Here is a 14,086-nt window from a genome sequence, read left to right as displayed (position 1 = left end):
ATTAACAATTGGAACAATTTACCATGGGTTAGGGTGGATTCTCCTGACTGGCAATTTTAAAATCAGGATTGGATGTTTCTCTAAAAGAGCTGCTCTAGCATTATGTTGGGGGAAGTTCTCTGTCTTGTGTTGTACAGGAGGCTAGACAAAAGATCACAATAGTCCCTTCTGGCTTTGGAATCTATCGATATTATACCAGGTTGCCAACTCTTGTGATTTTATCATAGTCTTGTGTCATTCTTAAACCCTCACAGGAGTCCAAGAGCTGGAAATAGAGCTGAATTTCCCTTCCTTTTGTTAAAAAGCAGGTTTGTCATAGGGGAGAAAAGCTTGGAAAAGTGACCCCGAATGGTTCAAAACCCAGAAAGCAAATATAAAGACACTAATTATTATTATTTTTAAAAATATCATGCTTTTAAGCCCAATCTCAAGATTTCGGGGGGTCTGACACATGATTTTTTAAACATTTGGAGGCAACATTGAACATTCCCTTCCCTGCCCCCCACATATCTTGGGAGCAGATTGTTAAGTGCTCAACACCAGGTCTGGTCAAAAAATGGTAAGTGTTTGGGGAGGGTTCGGGATCTTTTTTAAACACAATTTTTCATTTTCCAAAAAATTTCAATGGAAGAAAAAACCCTCCTCTTCCCACTCTCCGCCCAATTTAAAAAGCATTTTTCTTGTCAAAAACAGAAGGGGGGGGGGGGAAAAAGTTTCGCTAAGCAACCCACTTGGTGCCACAAGCAGTTTTTGTGCAGAAAGTTGGGACAAACTCTCTTGAATACCCACAGTCAGGGGCAGACTTTCAAACCAGGAAGTCAGAGGGGATGGTTATTATTATTTATTTATATTACTGTAGTGCTTAGGAGCTGCATCTGTGGATTAGGATCCCGTGGTGCTTGGTGCTGTACAAACACAGAACAAAGAGACGGTCCCTGCCCCAAACAGCTACAATCTACAACTGTCCCTTCTAGTCTTAAAATCTATTTAGCTGGTCCAGAAGATGGTTCATCAATTCCAAGCCAGGAAAGGCCCATTGTGCCCATCCAGCCTGGTCTCCTGCATAGTCCTGGCCAGAGAATCTCCCCCAGTGATTCCTGCTTCTGTTACCCCCCAAAACTGGTTTTGGGGTGCTCCTAGAATAACCTGCCTATATCCCTCTTAATCTGTCCTTCCCAGGGTATATGTCTCCAAGGTAGTTAGGGAAACATTTGGAGGACACGGATACAACCTTGTGATAAAATGACTGGCAGACATTATTCTTTCTGAAACAAGTCACCTTTTCATTGGTGAAAATAATAAACCCTAATACACTAATAATCTAAAGGCACAAATCCCTTATTAACACAAGTTAAAGAGCATTTAAACTGCAGTAGCATACAGTTTAAATGATCTGCTGATTTTGCTGTGTTGTCTCTGCTGCTGCTGATTTTTCACATTGCTCCACTCAGTTTTGCTCCACTATTTCTGGTCAGCTCTCTGCTGAATCTCTTCATCCACTCTGCTCGTAACTGTTTTAACTGTCTGCCTTTTATTCTATCCTGTCAGCTATCAGATCTTTGCTGCAGGTGCTTCTCACTAGTTGTTTACCGAGTTATGCTGCACCTGTTTGACTTTCTGCCAATTCTATTCCCCCTGCCCCCCCAGCTGCACTTTCCACCTTTTGGCCTACTTTCAGCAGTGAAGTAACATGTAACCTGCAGCTTCTATTGGTGCAGTGACTTGCCCATTCAAAAGGGACTCTAGGGACACAAAATGGAGTCTGGGGAGGCCTTCCGGTATCACCTCCGGCCCAAAAACTCCTGGATGAGCTACAGCGCAGTTTTGAGAAAGATGCCCCATCTCCGCTGAGAGATACCCAGTGATGGAGAATCCGCCCCCTTCTAGGGGGCTCTCCCAATGGTTCATTCCCTTCCCTGGAAAACACAGGCCCCTTATTCCCAGGATGAATGTGTCTCCCTTCAGCTCACAAGCAGTGGATCTTGCTCTGCTTTTGCCTAGGGTTAAAGAGCCCTCTGCTCCCAGGAACCCCTCTTCATTTAGGTGCTTACAAACCGGGATCACATCACCTCTTAACCCTCTCTTCGCTAAACAGATCACACTCCTTCACTTTCACTCTATAGCCAATTTTCCAGACCTCAAATCGCTTTTGCAGCTCTTTATTGAACCATCAACTATTTGTCACTGTCCCTTTTAGCTGCCAGACAGCTGCTCCAAAATCCGTGACGCTCGAAAAGTCCCTTCCCCAAATGCTGCACCTGCTACCCTTCCTGGTGCGTTTGCATTTGGAGGGACATAGCAACCCAGAGCCAAGAGCCAAGTTATGTACAGAGCCTTGCCAGCACTGTCAAGCATACCATTTATTGAGCAGTGGAAGAGGAAGGCAGCCCTCCCCAGGCAGTTACACTTGGAGGGTGAGCTGCACTCCCTATTGCTCTCCTGCTGCGGGTGCTGAATTGGGTCACCCGACAGGGAGAGATTAACTCTGTAGGTTGTCATCGCCTAGGCCTGGTGTTGCTCTTTATCCACAAGGTGCTCGGTGCTGTACGGGGGCAGAGGAAGCGTCCCCAATCCACTGCATTGGGAGAGAGGTGGTCGGGGTGTGTGCCAGAGCATCACACAGAGTGGCCTTACTGCAGAAGGCCCGCTGGATCAGATTCAAGAGGAGAGCTGAGGCGTTCAGGTCACAAATCCCAGGGGACGGAGTTAGGAGCCAAGAGATGCTTCAGAGACCATGCCCCATCTCCAGAAACAGGGGCTCCCGCACCAGAGAGTGCTGCCAGATCCCACCCAGTGCAGGGCGCCTGGAGAGCTGCACCTGTTACTAATGGCCCAACTGCAACGGGGATGGTCCAACTTGGAAATTAACCTCAAATTAAGCCCGATCCTGGGCCGAGCCCCGAACCGCCTGGGGTTCAGGGGTCCAATCCCAGACCAGAATGAAGCAGAGTCCTGAACTGGTTGCCCCATAGAGTCCTATTCCAAAGGACGAGGCCAAGCTGTGAACCACACGCCAGTGGCCATCCCTGTGGCAGGATCTGAGGCCGAGCTGTCAACTGTGCAATCATTTCCCTCCACGTGAGCCGATCGTAGGTTGGGACCAGGCCACACTGGGAACCACATACCTCATCACCGTCCATCTGGGCTGATCCCCTCTGCCACTCCCCTGTGCTGGCCCCTACTCAATGTTGTCATAGACCCGGATCACCTCCTGGCAGTCGCCCAGTGTGGCCAGCAGCTGAGATGCCCGCTCCATTTCCTCATCGGACAGCTGCACCCTGGCATTGGGGATGAACTCCAGGGCAGCGGAGAGCGTCTGTAGCCCCAGCGAATCCAGCTTCTCCCGCACCTGGTGCAGCGATGGTACTTCACACATAAACTGAGGGGAGAGGACAGGACAGGAGTTGTGAGGGGGTGTAAACCTGCCCTCTGGCCCCCATCATGGCAGCCTGAGTGTCCCCTGAACAGCCAGTGTGGGTCATGCCATCCCCACTGGGCCTGATCTGCAGAGCCTGCCTCTTCAGCTCAAGACATCGCTGGTTTAATGCCTGGTGCTGGTCACCATCTAGCTCGCTGTCTGACCTCCTTTCTCCCTGTCCCTGCGCTGGGGCTTCCGAGGATTTAACCCCTCACCCCAGGAATAACAACAGCAAAAGGGGGTCCATGTAGTCACTCTGGTGTGACAGGGAGTGCAGGATGAGCCCCCAGGTGCATGCTACAGCAGCCTCAGGGCAGCTCTCACTCATGCACTGTGTCCCCTTGGGGAAACAGGGAATGGGCCAGAGGGGAGAGTGCGATGCCCACGCAAGCCAGGATGGACCCTGAGAGGGGCGTTTCCAACTTCCTTATGCTCCAATAGCGTGCTAAAGGGTAAATGCAAATGATGCCCTCCCAATGCCTCCCATGCACCCTGTGTATAGCCCCCCTGGGCTGAAGCATCACCAGCCAGACCCCTGTGTATCCCCCCTCCTGGGCCAGATCAGCACCAGCTAGACTCTCACGTACCCCCCCCCCCACATATCTCCACCCCGGTCCCTTGAGCCAGATCAACCCCAGGGGGGTCCCAATTGGTGCCTGAGCAATTACATCAACCAGCTGCTGCCCCCCCCCCCCCCCCCCCCCACATCGGCTGATGGTATCGCCTGCCTCACAGTCCCAGTGTGCCCTGCAGCAGCGGGAGGGTCCTGTGGCAAGGGCCCCAATGGACTTGCCGCTCTGTGAGCCAAGGAGCCTGTCAATGCCCACCTTCAGAACTGCCCGCTCCTCCTCATCCTCTTCCTCCCACACGTCCTGGGCCCCAGCCTCAATCGCCAGTTCGAGAGCCTGCTCCAGGGCCACTGGCCTCTGCTGCCTATCCTGTCCGCTGATTGTGATCACCCCCTTCTTGTCAAAGCTGTGCCGGGCCCCGTCAGAGATCTGTGCCCTGCACGAGGGAGAGGGGACATTGAGGGACAGGAGGTCACTTCTACACAGCATGAGAGAGACTATTCCTGGAATCTGGTCCAGGGGATCCGTGCTTCACATAGGAGGGAGACGAGCTAGGAAGGGTTCAGTGAAGAGCTACAAGAACGATTCACCTGCCTCTCAGTGACAGCTTGAAGGAGCTCAGTATATTGAGTTTATCCTAGACACATTAAGAGCCTATTGTGCCCATCCAGCCTGGCCTCCTGCCTCACCCGGCCAAAGCATCTTCCCCAGCGATTCCTGCCTCCGGCCCAGTAACTCCTGGCAGAGCTAGAGTGGAGCTTTGGGAAAGAGATGCCCCATCTCCACTGACAGATTCCCAGCGATGGAGAATCCACCCTGTTCCTAGGGAAGCTGTTCTAGTGATTTTCCCTCATGCATAAACCTGGGCTCCTTATTTCCAGCCTGAATTGGTCTCCTTTCAGCTCCCAGCCAGCAGATCTTGTTCTGCCTTTGCCTGGTGGTTAAAGAGCCCCCTACTTTCATAGCATCATAGAAGATTAGGATTGGAAGGGACCTCAGGAGGTCATCTAGTTCAACCCCCTGCTCAAAGCAGGGCCAACCCCAACTAAATCATCCCACCCAGGGCTTTGTCAAGCTGCATCTTAAACCCCTCTAAGGGTGGAGATGCCACTACCCCGCTAGGTAACCCATTCCAGTGCTTCACCACCCTCCTAGTGAAAAAGTTTTTCCTAATATCCAACCTAGACCTCCCCCATTGCAACTTGAGACCATTGTTCCTTGTTCTGTCATCTGCCACCAAAACAGCCCAGCTCCATCCTCTCTGGAACCCCCTTTCAGGTAGTTGAAGGCTGCTATCAAATCCCCCCTCATTATTCTCTTCTGTAGACTAAGGAAGCCCAGTTCCCTCAGCCTCTCCTCATAAGTCTTGTGCTCCAGCCCCCAAATAATTTTTGTTGCCCTCCGCTGGACTCTCTCCAATTTGTCCACATCCTTCCTGTAGTGGGGGGCCCAAAATTGGACACAATACTCCAAATGTGGCCTCACCAGTGCCGAATAGAGGGGAATAATCACTTCCCTCCATCTGCTGGCAATGCTCCTACTAACGCAGCCCAATATGCCATTAGACTTCTTTGGCAACCAGGGCACACTGCTGACTCATATCCAGCTTCTTATCCACTGTAACCCCCAGGTCCTTTTGTGCAGAACTGCTGCCTAACCCGTCGGTCCCCAGTCTATAGCTGTGCATGGGATTCTTCTGTCCTATGTGCAACAATTCCCTCCCCATATTGGTACTTATAGCCTGAATCAAGTCACCTCTTAACCTTCTCTGGGATATACTATGCTGATTGAGCTCCTTTGGTCCATCGCTATGAGGCAGGTTTTCCATCCCCCAGATTGCTCTTGTTGCTTTTCTCTGAATCTGTAACAATTTAAATTGTTTGGGAAGAGGTTTAGGCTACCTCCAATTAAGCCCCTCTTGCACTGATATAAGTGAGTCCACACTGGTGTGTTTTGTGATAACTGGGCTGGCAAATTTACCCTAATTGTGAGCTCAACTGTAAAAAGAATGTAAAAGTTCATGAGATATCACAGTACCCTATATTAACAAATGCTGATGGGAAAGGGTATGAAGGAGAGAAAGAAAGACTGCATTAGTCTAAACAAAAAGGCTGATGGGTATAACGCAAGGACTTTGTTGAAATCATCCTTGGTAAAAACCGAAGATGTGGAACTAGAAATGAATGAACCAAAAGTGATGTGTCAGAAATTAGGCCTGACAGCTAATTCCACCCATCACCCCATTCTGAGATCCTTAAAGAAAGAAATTTAGGGGGAAATGTGGGAAGAATAAATGGAGGCTACTGGAGCGAGTTGCACCATCACAGCTGCCACTGTCTCCTGGGACCCCAGATCCTTTCCATACTAATCCTGAGGGATGTTGTGACCAGACCATGCCAGAGAGAAGGACCCAGGTGACATCGCCAACTCCAGCTGAATCCCAGGGTATGTCTACACTGCAGTTAGATACTTGCAGCTGGCCCATGCTAATGGGCTGTTTCACTATGGTGTAGACATTAGAGACAGCTCTGGGACCTTCCCCCTGCACGGGATTCCAGAGCTCAGGCTCCATCATACACCATCAACACCACAGTAAAACAGCCCTCCATAGCTTGAGTCGGCTGGCACGGGCCAGCCAGGGGTGTTTCTTTGCAGTGCAGACATACCCCCCCCCAACAGGAGATAAAATGGACTCTAATGGCAGCAGCAGCAACAGCAGCTCCTTGCAACAAACTTCTCTTTTAGCCCAAAGGACAGGCATCACCATCTTTGTTATCACCAAAGAGATTGGAAAACCCCTTGTTTGACTTCTAAAAACTCTCTCCAGCTGGAAGGAAAGGGAAGAAGGGATGTTGTTAAAATGAAAGCCTTACTCAATACTTTATATCTCACAGGCTTGAACTGTTTCTCCTTCTCTTCTGAATCTTTAATAAAAGGATTTTTAGTGATGTCTTTGCCATGCTGCTCAGCGACCTGAGGTCTCTGTATACCAAACCCTGAACTGCGTTTAACACCTTTTAATGTTGTATAGGGATGATGTTATGTTAACACCTTTGGCCCATTTATTCCATCTAAATCAATGCAACAGGTGCGCATCAGTTTAACTAAACCCATTTAAGTTAATCCAGTGTGGCTATCCCAGTTAAACAGCGGTAACATTTTCCAAAGCACCTAAATTACTTAGGAGCCAAAATCCCATTTGACTTTCTATAAGAATTGGGCACCGAAAGGCCTAAAGTCACTTCTGAAAATGGGACTTTGGCTCCTAAACCACTTAGGTGCTTTGGACAATTCAACCGAATGCCTTGCTTATTATAATCTCATGTATAGACAAGCCCTGACCCCCGTGTCGACTGCATGTTATATGGTTCCCCCTTGTGGCCAGGCTATAGAGAGAGCATTATCACTCAGACACTGCCCTTGAGCTCATGCATTGTGTTTATCTCAACCACTAGACACCTGTGCTTTAAGACCCAGAACCAGATGTGTCAGGTTCAGTCATTGCAGGAGGCACAGGAGGGGCCTTTGTGCAATGAAATGCAGGACTGTCAGGGCGTGGCTGGGAAGGACTGACCCATTGCGGCTCAGGATGAGCCGGATCAGCTGCAAGGCTCGCTTTGCATTGTCCGTCAGCACCTCAATGAGCAGCGCAGATCCTCCAGGGCCTCTGGCTTCGTAGAGCAGGTACGAGGAGTTCTTCACTTTGTCCTGCAGCGAGAATGGGCAGATTCAGCTCTGCATCTGGGCTCATGGCTTGGGAGGGCCTGGGGACGGGGGTTAAACAACAAAGGCCAAGTCTCTATTCATCACCAGGCCCCAGATGTATGTTACTGGCGGCTCCTAAGAGCTAGTTAACTCCTGCACTTCCCAAGAATTGCTCCTTTTTCCCCTCTGGACACACATGCAGCAACATGCGCAGGAGGGCCACAAAGGCAAACTGGAGCCATGGAAACACGTTGAAGTATTATGGTATGGAATAGAACACCAGTTAGATCTGGAAATTGGGGCAAAGAAGGGGGGCCGCTGGAGCAACAGATCGTAGGCACTGCCACATGACAGCACCCAGAGCCTGGGCTCCAGAACAAGCCCAAACATCTACATGGCAATTTGACAGCCCTGCAGCTCAAGCCCCACGAGCCCGAGTCAGCAGACCCGGGCCGGCCACAGTTATTAATTGCTGTGTAGACATACCCATGGTGAACAAGTCTGGGGCCCCACAGGGCTGGACCCGGCACAGACACACCGTGATTGAGACTGTGGCCCTGTCACACCGGGCACTGCAGAGACACACAGTGACCGAGATTCAGTCCCCATTGCGCTGGGTGCGGCACATACAGACGGCGACCAAGATCAGGTCCCCCATCACCTCAGGTGCTGCACAGACTCACCAAGTAGTTGATGACAGTCCCTGCCTCAAGAATGTATAATCTTCTACATAGACAGGACACAGGGTGGAGAAAATGGGCATCACAGACTATTCCTATGCAATATTACTCGAGTTTTCACTAAATTTTTCAAAATTATTTTTGCTCCATTTTTTCTGTGATACAAGCCTTTTTTCCTTCTCTCTCTGATACATTTTTTGAACCAAGACATTTTCAAAAATGAATTTACAAGAGAAAAATATTATATTCACATTCCCCCTCCCCCTCCGAAAAACATATAACTGTACTGTGTGACCCAACTAACCAATCAAAAGTTACCAGTAACAAAACTTGAGGAGTGGGGGAATTTTTCCATTTGTTGTAATTCATTTTGTTGTTTTCACCATTGTGCATGTGTGTGTGTGTTTTGCAACTGGGTGACTTGATTTGGCAAATATGAAGGGGTTTTTCATCTCAAACCCTATTTACAGGTGGGGAAATTGAGGCACAGACAAACCAATGCCAAATTTATTACACATTCGCTGTTTGGGTTGCCTTGGGTCCCTGACAGACATGTTTTAACCCCCTGGGGCCTTGGCTCTGATAGACTCAGAAGTCAAATCAAGGGGAAATGTTCATTTCAATAATATAAAAAAAATTGTTTTGCTAAGGTTGCACTTCATTTTGACTGTATAGTTCCAGGTCATTCCAATTTTACATTATATTATGTTACTTTTAATGTAGATTTAATGTTTAATATTTTCTACTAAATTAGAAGGTTTTGACATTAGTGAAAGGAAACAATATGTTTCTGAATTGACTTTTTTTCTGAATTTTCTGTCCACTAAAAATTTTGAAATTTCAGTTTTTTTATTTGATTCAGAAGGAAAACAAATTTAGAAGAGTCAGAATTTCCCACAGGATGAACATTGTGTTTCCCATTCACCTCTACTCATAACCAGAGGATGTTCAGTGAAACAAAAGGTGGCAAATTCAAAACTGATCATAGAAAATACTTTTTCACACAATGGGTGATTATTCTGTGGAACTCACTGCCAGAGGATGTTACAGAGGGCAAGAATTTAGCACAATTCAAAGAGGGACTGGATATTTCTAGGGACCGCAAGAATATCCAGAGCTGGACTAGTTAATGCACACAACTTCTGGCAGGAATATTAAACCTCCTGTTTCAGAGCTTGAGGTGACTGTAATTATTACAGACCAAGATGAGATCTAACGTGGGATGATTATCCCCACATCTGCTACTGTGGGGCTCTAACACCAGCCTCTGGTGCTGGAAACAGGACACTGGAGTGGACAGACCTCCACACTGATCTGGTTTGACAATTCCTTATGACCCAAGGGATTTGCCCAAGGTCACAGAGAGAGCAAGTGGCAGAGCTAGGAATAGAACCCAGGAGTCCAATAGCCCAGCTAGCACCATAGCCACAAGCCCAGCCTCACTCCTTCATTCAGGGCTCCAAAATCCATTCGGCATGGTCTGGCCTGGCCCAGAGAATGCAGCAAAGCTGCAGCCCAGGAGCCCCCCTGCCCTGTGAGCTGGGCTGGTGGAATCTGGCTACGTACCCCTCCCTTGATGGCTGCCTCAATGGATGTTTTGGGCATGCTTTTGCTCCGGCACTGCTCAATGATGTTGGCCAGGTTGGTGTTGAGATCAGGATTGGGTCCCCCCTCTGCAATGGGACAGAGAGGGGGAGTCACAAGGGAGACACGGCTGGGATCCCATTCCAGGGCACTCCTGGCTCCTAGGCCCCCACTGCTTTAACCCACGAGCCTCCCTTTCCTTCCCCTCCCAGAGCTAAAGATAGAACCCAGGCATCCTGACTCTGACACCCCCCTATTCTAACCCACTATCCCTCTTCCAGAGCCGGGGATGAAACCCAGGAGTCCTGAGGCCCCTGGTAACCCTCCCTGCCCCTAACCACCTGTCCCAAAGCCCTTCCCCTCTTCAGTCACCGTTAAGTATTATGTCAGGCTGCCTGAACCACAGGATCTGGGCTGCTCCCTACTTATGTGAAGCAGCTGCAAGAGAGGGGCAGAGCCCCAGTCACTTTAGGGGAGGTGCTGTAGGACAGTGGAAAGGTCCAGCTGAGGGAGGATGAGAATGGGAGAGACACTACCCCACAGACCAGCATCCCCTTCTCCCAGCAGCCAGGGGGGATTCTGGCCTTGGGCTAACACAGGTTAAGGGGTGCTGGGGTTAGGGGCAGCAGGGTCAGTGCTAGTGGTCAAGGCTGGGCAGGCAGGGTTCTGTAACACCCCCTTTGGCTGGGGCTATGTTACCCACAGGATCCATCCCCTCTGACCCAGGTACCTTTGACGGCGAGGCGCAGCATCATGGCGAATTTCTGGAAAAGCCGGCTGCGCTCGGCATCCCGCGGGCCTTTGATGTGTTTGACCTTGGACCATTTGTTGTGGCCAGCGGGGGTGGCACCCGTGGTGTGCAGGGGCTGGCCCGATGGACGGGGGCCAGGGGCAGCCAGCCAGGGTGTCAGCTCCTGCAGAGCCAGCACTGAGGCCAGAACACGGCATCTGTATGGGGCAGCTGCCCTCCCCATGGCACCAGGCAGGGCCATGGACACTGGGTGTGAGGTCCTAAAACACACACACGTTACACAGCTGGGTGAGAGTTCCTGTAACACACACGTTACACACACATACACACTGCACAGCTCTCCTGAAACACACACTACAGCCATGTATGAGTTCCTGTAATGCACAGATAACACATAAATACACACACACATACACACTATACAGCTAGGTGTAAAATACACACGGGAGATCACACCTGCCTGTAACAGTGTTTAAAACACACATCGCAGACCGCCTGGGGTGTGCTCTCCTGTAACACACACACCAACATCACACAGCCTAGCAACAAGCACACTGCACAGCCCGACTCGTCTCTTACTGTGAGTGACATTCACGCACTGCACAGCCTGGCCTGTGCCCCCTTGTACCCACTAGTCCCCACTCCCCTGCCAGAGCCGGGAGAGAACCCAGGAGTCCTGGCGCCCAGCCCTAGCCGGCTCCTCAAGGCACAGCGGCGGACCCCCACTCACAGTCCCGGAGCGGGTAGCTGGGTGACCTCTTAGGGGCTCCTTCCTCCCGGAGCCAGACGCAGAGAGCGCCCCCGGCTGCCGGGCCGGACTCGGCTTGGGACGAGAGAGACGCAGGTGTCCGGGGCGGCGGAACCGGAAGGTCCCTGCTCTGGGGCTTCGCCCGGCTGCTGGAGCTGGCAGCGCAGGCGCTGGGTCCTTTGACCTGGAGCAGCCGCCACGGCGGTGGCGGGCGGCCCGGGAGCGCAGCACGGTTGGAGCCGGCGAGTCCCCGGCCGCAGCCCCAGGGCGGGGAGCGGGCGCCGGGCGCGGCGAGAGGCGGCCCCGGGGCGGGAGAGAAATAGCGGCGGAGGCGGAGTCGCCCGGACGGAGCCCGGCGATGGCTGCAGCGGGGCCGGCGCAGGTGGGACGCGGGCCGGGGGCTGCCTGGGGGGCCGGGCCGGGCCGATCCCGGCGGGGGACGGCGGGGAGCCGGGACCCGGATCCCTCCGGCGCTGCTGACCCCGGTGCGGGCGGGCGGAGCAGCAGCTCCCGGGGTTGGCGCGGAGCCGGGCCAAGCGCTGCCCCAGGCCGGGAACGGCTCAGCTCTGCGCGGCCAGGCAGGGTCTGGGGGTCCCGCTTTGCACCAGCGCTGCCCGGCGAGGTCAGGGGTTGTCAGCAGCCGGAGCGCTGGGAGCGGCTCTGGGGCAAGGCTGGGACACCGCCCCCACAGCAGGGAGCGTCCCGGGCACTAGGGAGGGGAGGCCCCGGCCGTGCGGACACGCGGGGAGCGGCGCGTCCCCTTGGCGCCGGGGCGCAGCCTGGCAGAGCGGCCCTGAGGCGCCTGAGCTGGGGCGGGAGCTGGCGCTGAGGACAGGCCTGGGGCTGAGGTGGGGACTCGGGCCGGGCGCGGCGGAGGGGAGCCTGTTCCCTGTGTCCCTGCCCTGGGCTTCGGGCCCCTCCCTGCGCCCGAGCCCCCTGGGCAGCAAAGGGCGACTCCTGTCCTCTGCCAGCAGGGCCCCGAGGTCCTTGGGAGAGCTGTGCGGGGGGTTGAGGGGAGAGTGTCCCTGGCTCCCAGCTGCTGGGCTGGGTGTTATCCCTGTGAGCCGCCCCACAGAAACTGCGTCCCCCGCTGAGACTCAGGGCTGGGGGCTGGAGCGGAAGGTGCTGAATGTGTAACGCTTGTGATGGCAGCTCCTGGTGGCGTTTGAGGACGTCGCTCTGTATTTCACCCAGGAGCAGTGGGAGCTCTTATCCCAGCGAGAGAAGCATCTGTACCGGGACCAGATGCTGCGGAATTACTGGGCCCTCGTTTCCCTGGGTAAGGACCCGTTTCCGTTCTTTTAGTCACCGCTGTGAAATGTCTGGGTTCCCTCAAAGCCTTGGCTGCCCTGTGCCACCCAGCAGCCAAATAGTGGCAAATGTCAGCCTGTTTGAGTTGGGCTTCCTGTTGAAGGAGAAATCAGGGCTACAGAGCCTGGCACTAATCTCAGTGTAACTTGTTTACTTGAATTATGTACCTCAGTCCTGGCACAGAGGTGGTAGCAAACAGCACATGAGCAACAACCTCTTCCAGGAATCCCAGCCCAGACACTGATGGCAGCAACTCTGCCTCAAGTACTGATTCTAATTAGAGAAATAAGGCAGGGAGAAAACTCTCTTGCTGCTTGTAACACCTCCCCACCTCCCGCGAAAGCATGAACATTGTAAATTTAACAGCCAAACAGCTGAACTATGGTTGCTCCCTAAACAAAACAAGTGACAAGTCTGTGTAATGGTGCCACCTGTTGACACCTGTCATGGGTCAGCCCCTCTCTTTCTTCCGCTCCCCCCTTCAACCCCATTTCCAAATTGAGAAGGATCATAGACATTGCTGCTACAAAGTACAAAGTAAACTTGCCTGGTGGGAGATGGGAAGAAATCTCCTCTAAGGAAGGTTTATTTCATTATTCTCCTGCTTGGGATCTCTTACGCTTTCCTCTGAAACAATGATGGACATTGAGGCCCTATCATGCCAGGTGCTGCACAGACACACCCTGACTGAGATCGGGGCCCTGTTACACTGGGCTGCACAAACATATAAATGAGTCCCTGCCCCCAAAACGTCAGTAAAAAAAACTGGTTCTTTCCCCCAAACAGGCTATTCTGGTTCCACACCAGACATAATCCAGCGGATCGAGCGAAGGGAGGCAGAGCTCTGGATCCGGGATTCCCAGGACTCCAGGGAAAGCTCAGGGCCTGAGAGCCCCTCCTCCGGTGAGTCTTCATAATCCAGTTCCTTCTGATTTACACAGCTGCTAGCAGCGAGCTCCTTAATGTAGAAGGCAAAGGCAGAGCAAGATCCACTGGCTGGGAGCTGAAGGGAGACAAATTCAGGCTGGGAATTAGGGGTTATCTGGGAGGGGAATGAACCATTGGGAGAGCCTCCCTTCAGTCTTTTCCAGACTAAACAAACACAATTTTTCCATCTTTCCTTATAAGTCATGTTTTCTAGATCTTTAATCCTTCTTGTTGCTCTCCTCTGACGCTCTCTAATTTGTCCACATCCTTCCTGATGTGTGGGGCCCAGAACTGGAAACAATTCTCCAGATGAGGCCTTATCAGTGCTGAGTTTCCACTTCTTTTATGACTTTTTTTGACTTTCAAGTCATTGAAGATCTCCTAGGTAAGCCA

The 14,086-nt window shown here is 52.1% G+C and overlaps 1 protein-coding gene across 2 annotated transcripts; it reads right to left on the bottom strand.

The window, feature by feature from the left end:
• Positions 1–1,286: 1,286 nt before the first annotated feature.
• On the bottom strand, positions 1,287–11,573 carry TACO1 (translational activator of cytochrome c oxidase I). 2 transcript variants are annotated; one of them, XR_010917480.1, is made up of 7 exons: positions 11,438–11,573; positions 10,687–10,967; positions 9,939–10,045; positions 7,562–7,695; positions 4,246–4,423; positions 3,126–3,379; positions 1,287–2,575 (listed from the first exon to the last, which is right to left on the bottom strand). XR_010917480.1 is itself a non-coding variant. In XM_067535228.1 (6 exons), exons 2-6 carry the CDS (start codon positions 10,946–10,948, stop codon positions 3,179–3,181), a joined length of 882 nt encoding a protein of 293 aa, XP_067391329.1. In that variant the 5' UTR covers positions 10,949–10,967; positions 11,438–11,573; the 3' UTR covers positions 1,287–3,178. The 2 variants fall into 2 exon arrangements, 1 of the variants encoding a protein (XP_067391329.1); XM_067535228.1 differs by having other exon boundaries at positions 1,287–3,379.
• Between the last annotated feature and the right edge of the window lie 2,513 nt (positions 11,574–14,086).

Source organism: Emydura macquarii, unplaced genomic scaffold, assembly GCF_026122565.2.
Source record: "Emydura macquarii macquarii isolate MOO-44397 ecotype Brisbane River unplaced genomic scaffold, CSIRO-AGI_Emac_v2 contig_3485, whole genome shotgun sequence".
NCBI lineage: Eukaryota > Metazoa > Chordata > Testudines > Chelidae > Emydura > Emydura macquarii.
This window is presented reverse-complemented; position numbering and strand designations above follow the sequence as displayed.

Excerpts from the sequence above, each read along its gene's own strand:
- TACO1 (XM_067535228.1), bottom strand. The coding sequence starts at position 10,948 with ATGGCCCTGCCTGGTGCCATGGGGAGGGCAGCTGCCCCATACAGATGC. Across the intron at positions 10,046-10,686 it reads GCTGCGCCTCGCCGTCAAAG|AGGGGGGACCCAATCCTGAT; the intron begins GTACCTGGGTCA and ends GTCCCATTGCAG. Across the intron at positions 3,380-4,245 it reads AGGAGCGGGCAGTTCTGAAG|TTTATGTGTGAAGTACCATC; the intron begins GTGGGCATTGAC and ends CTCTCCCCTCAG.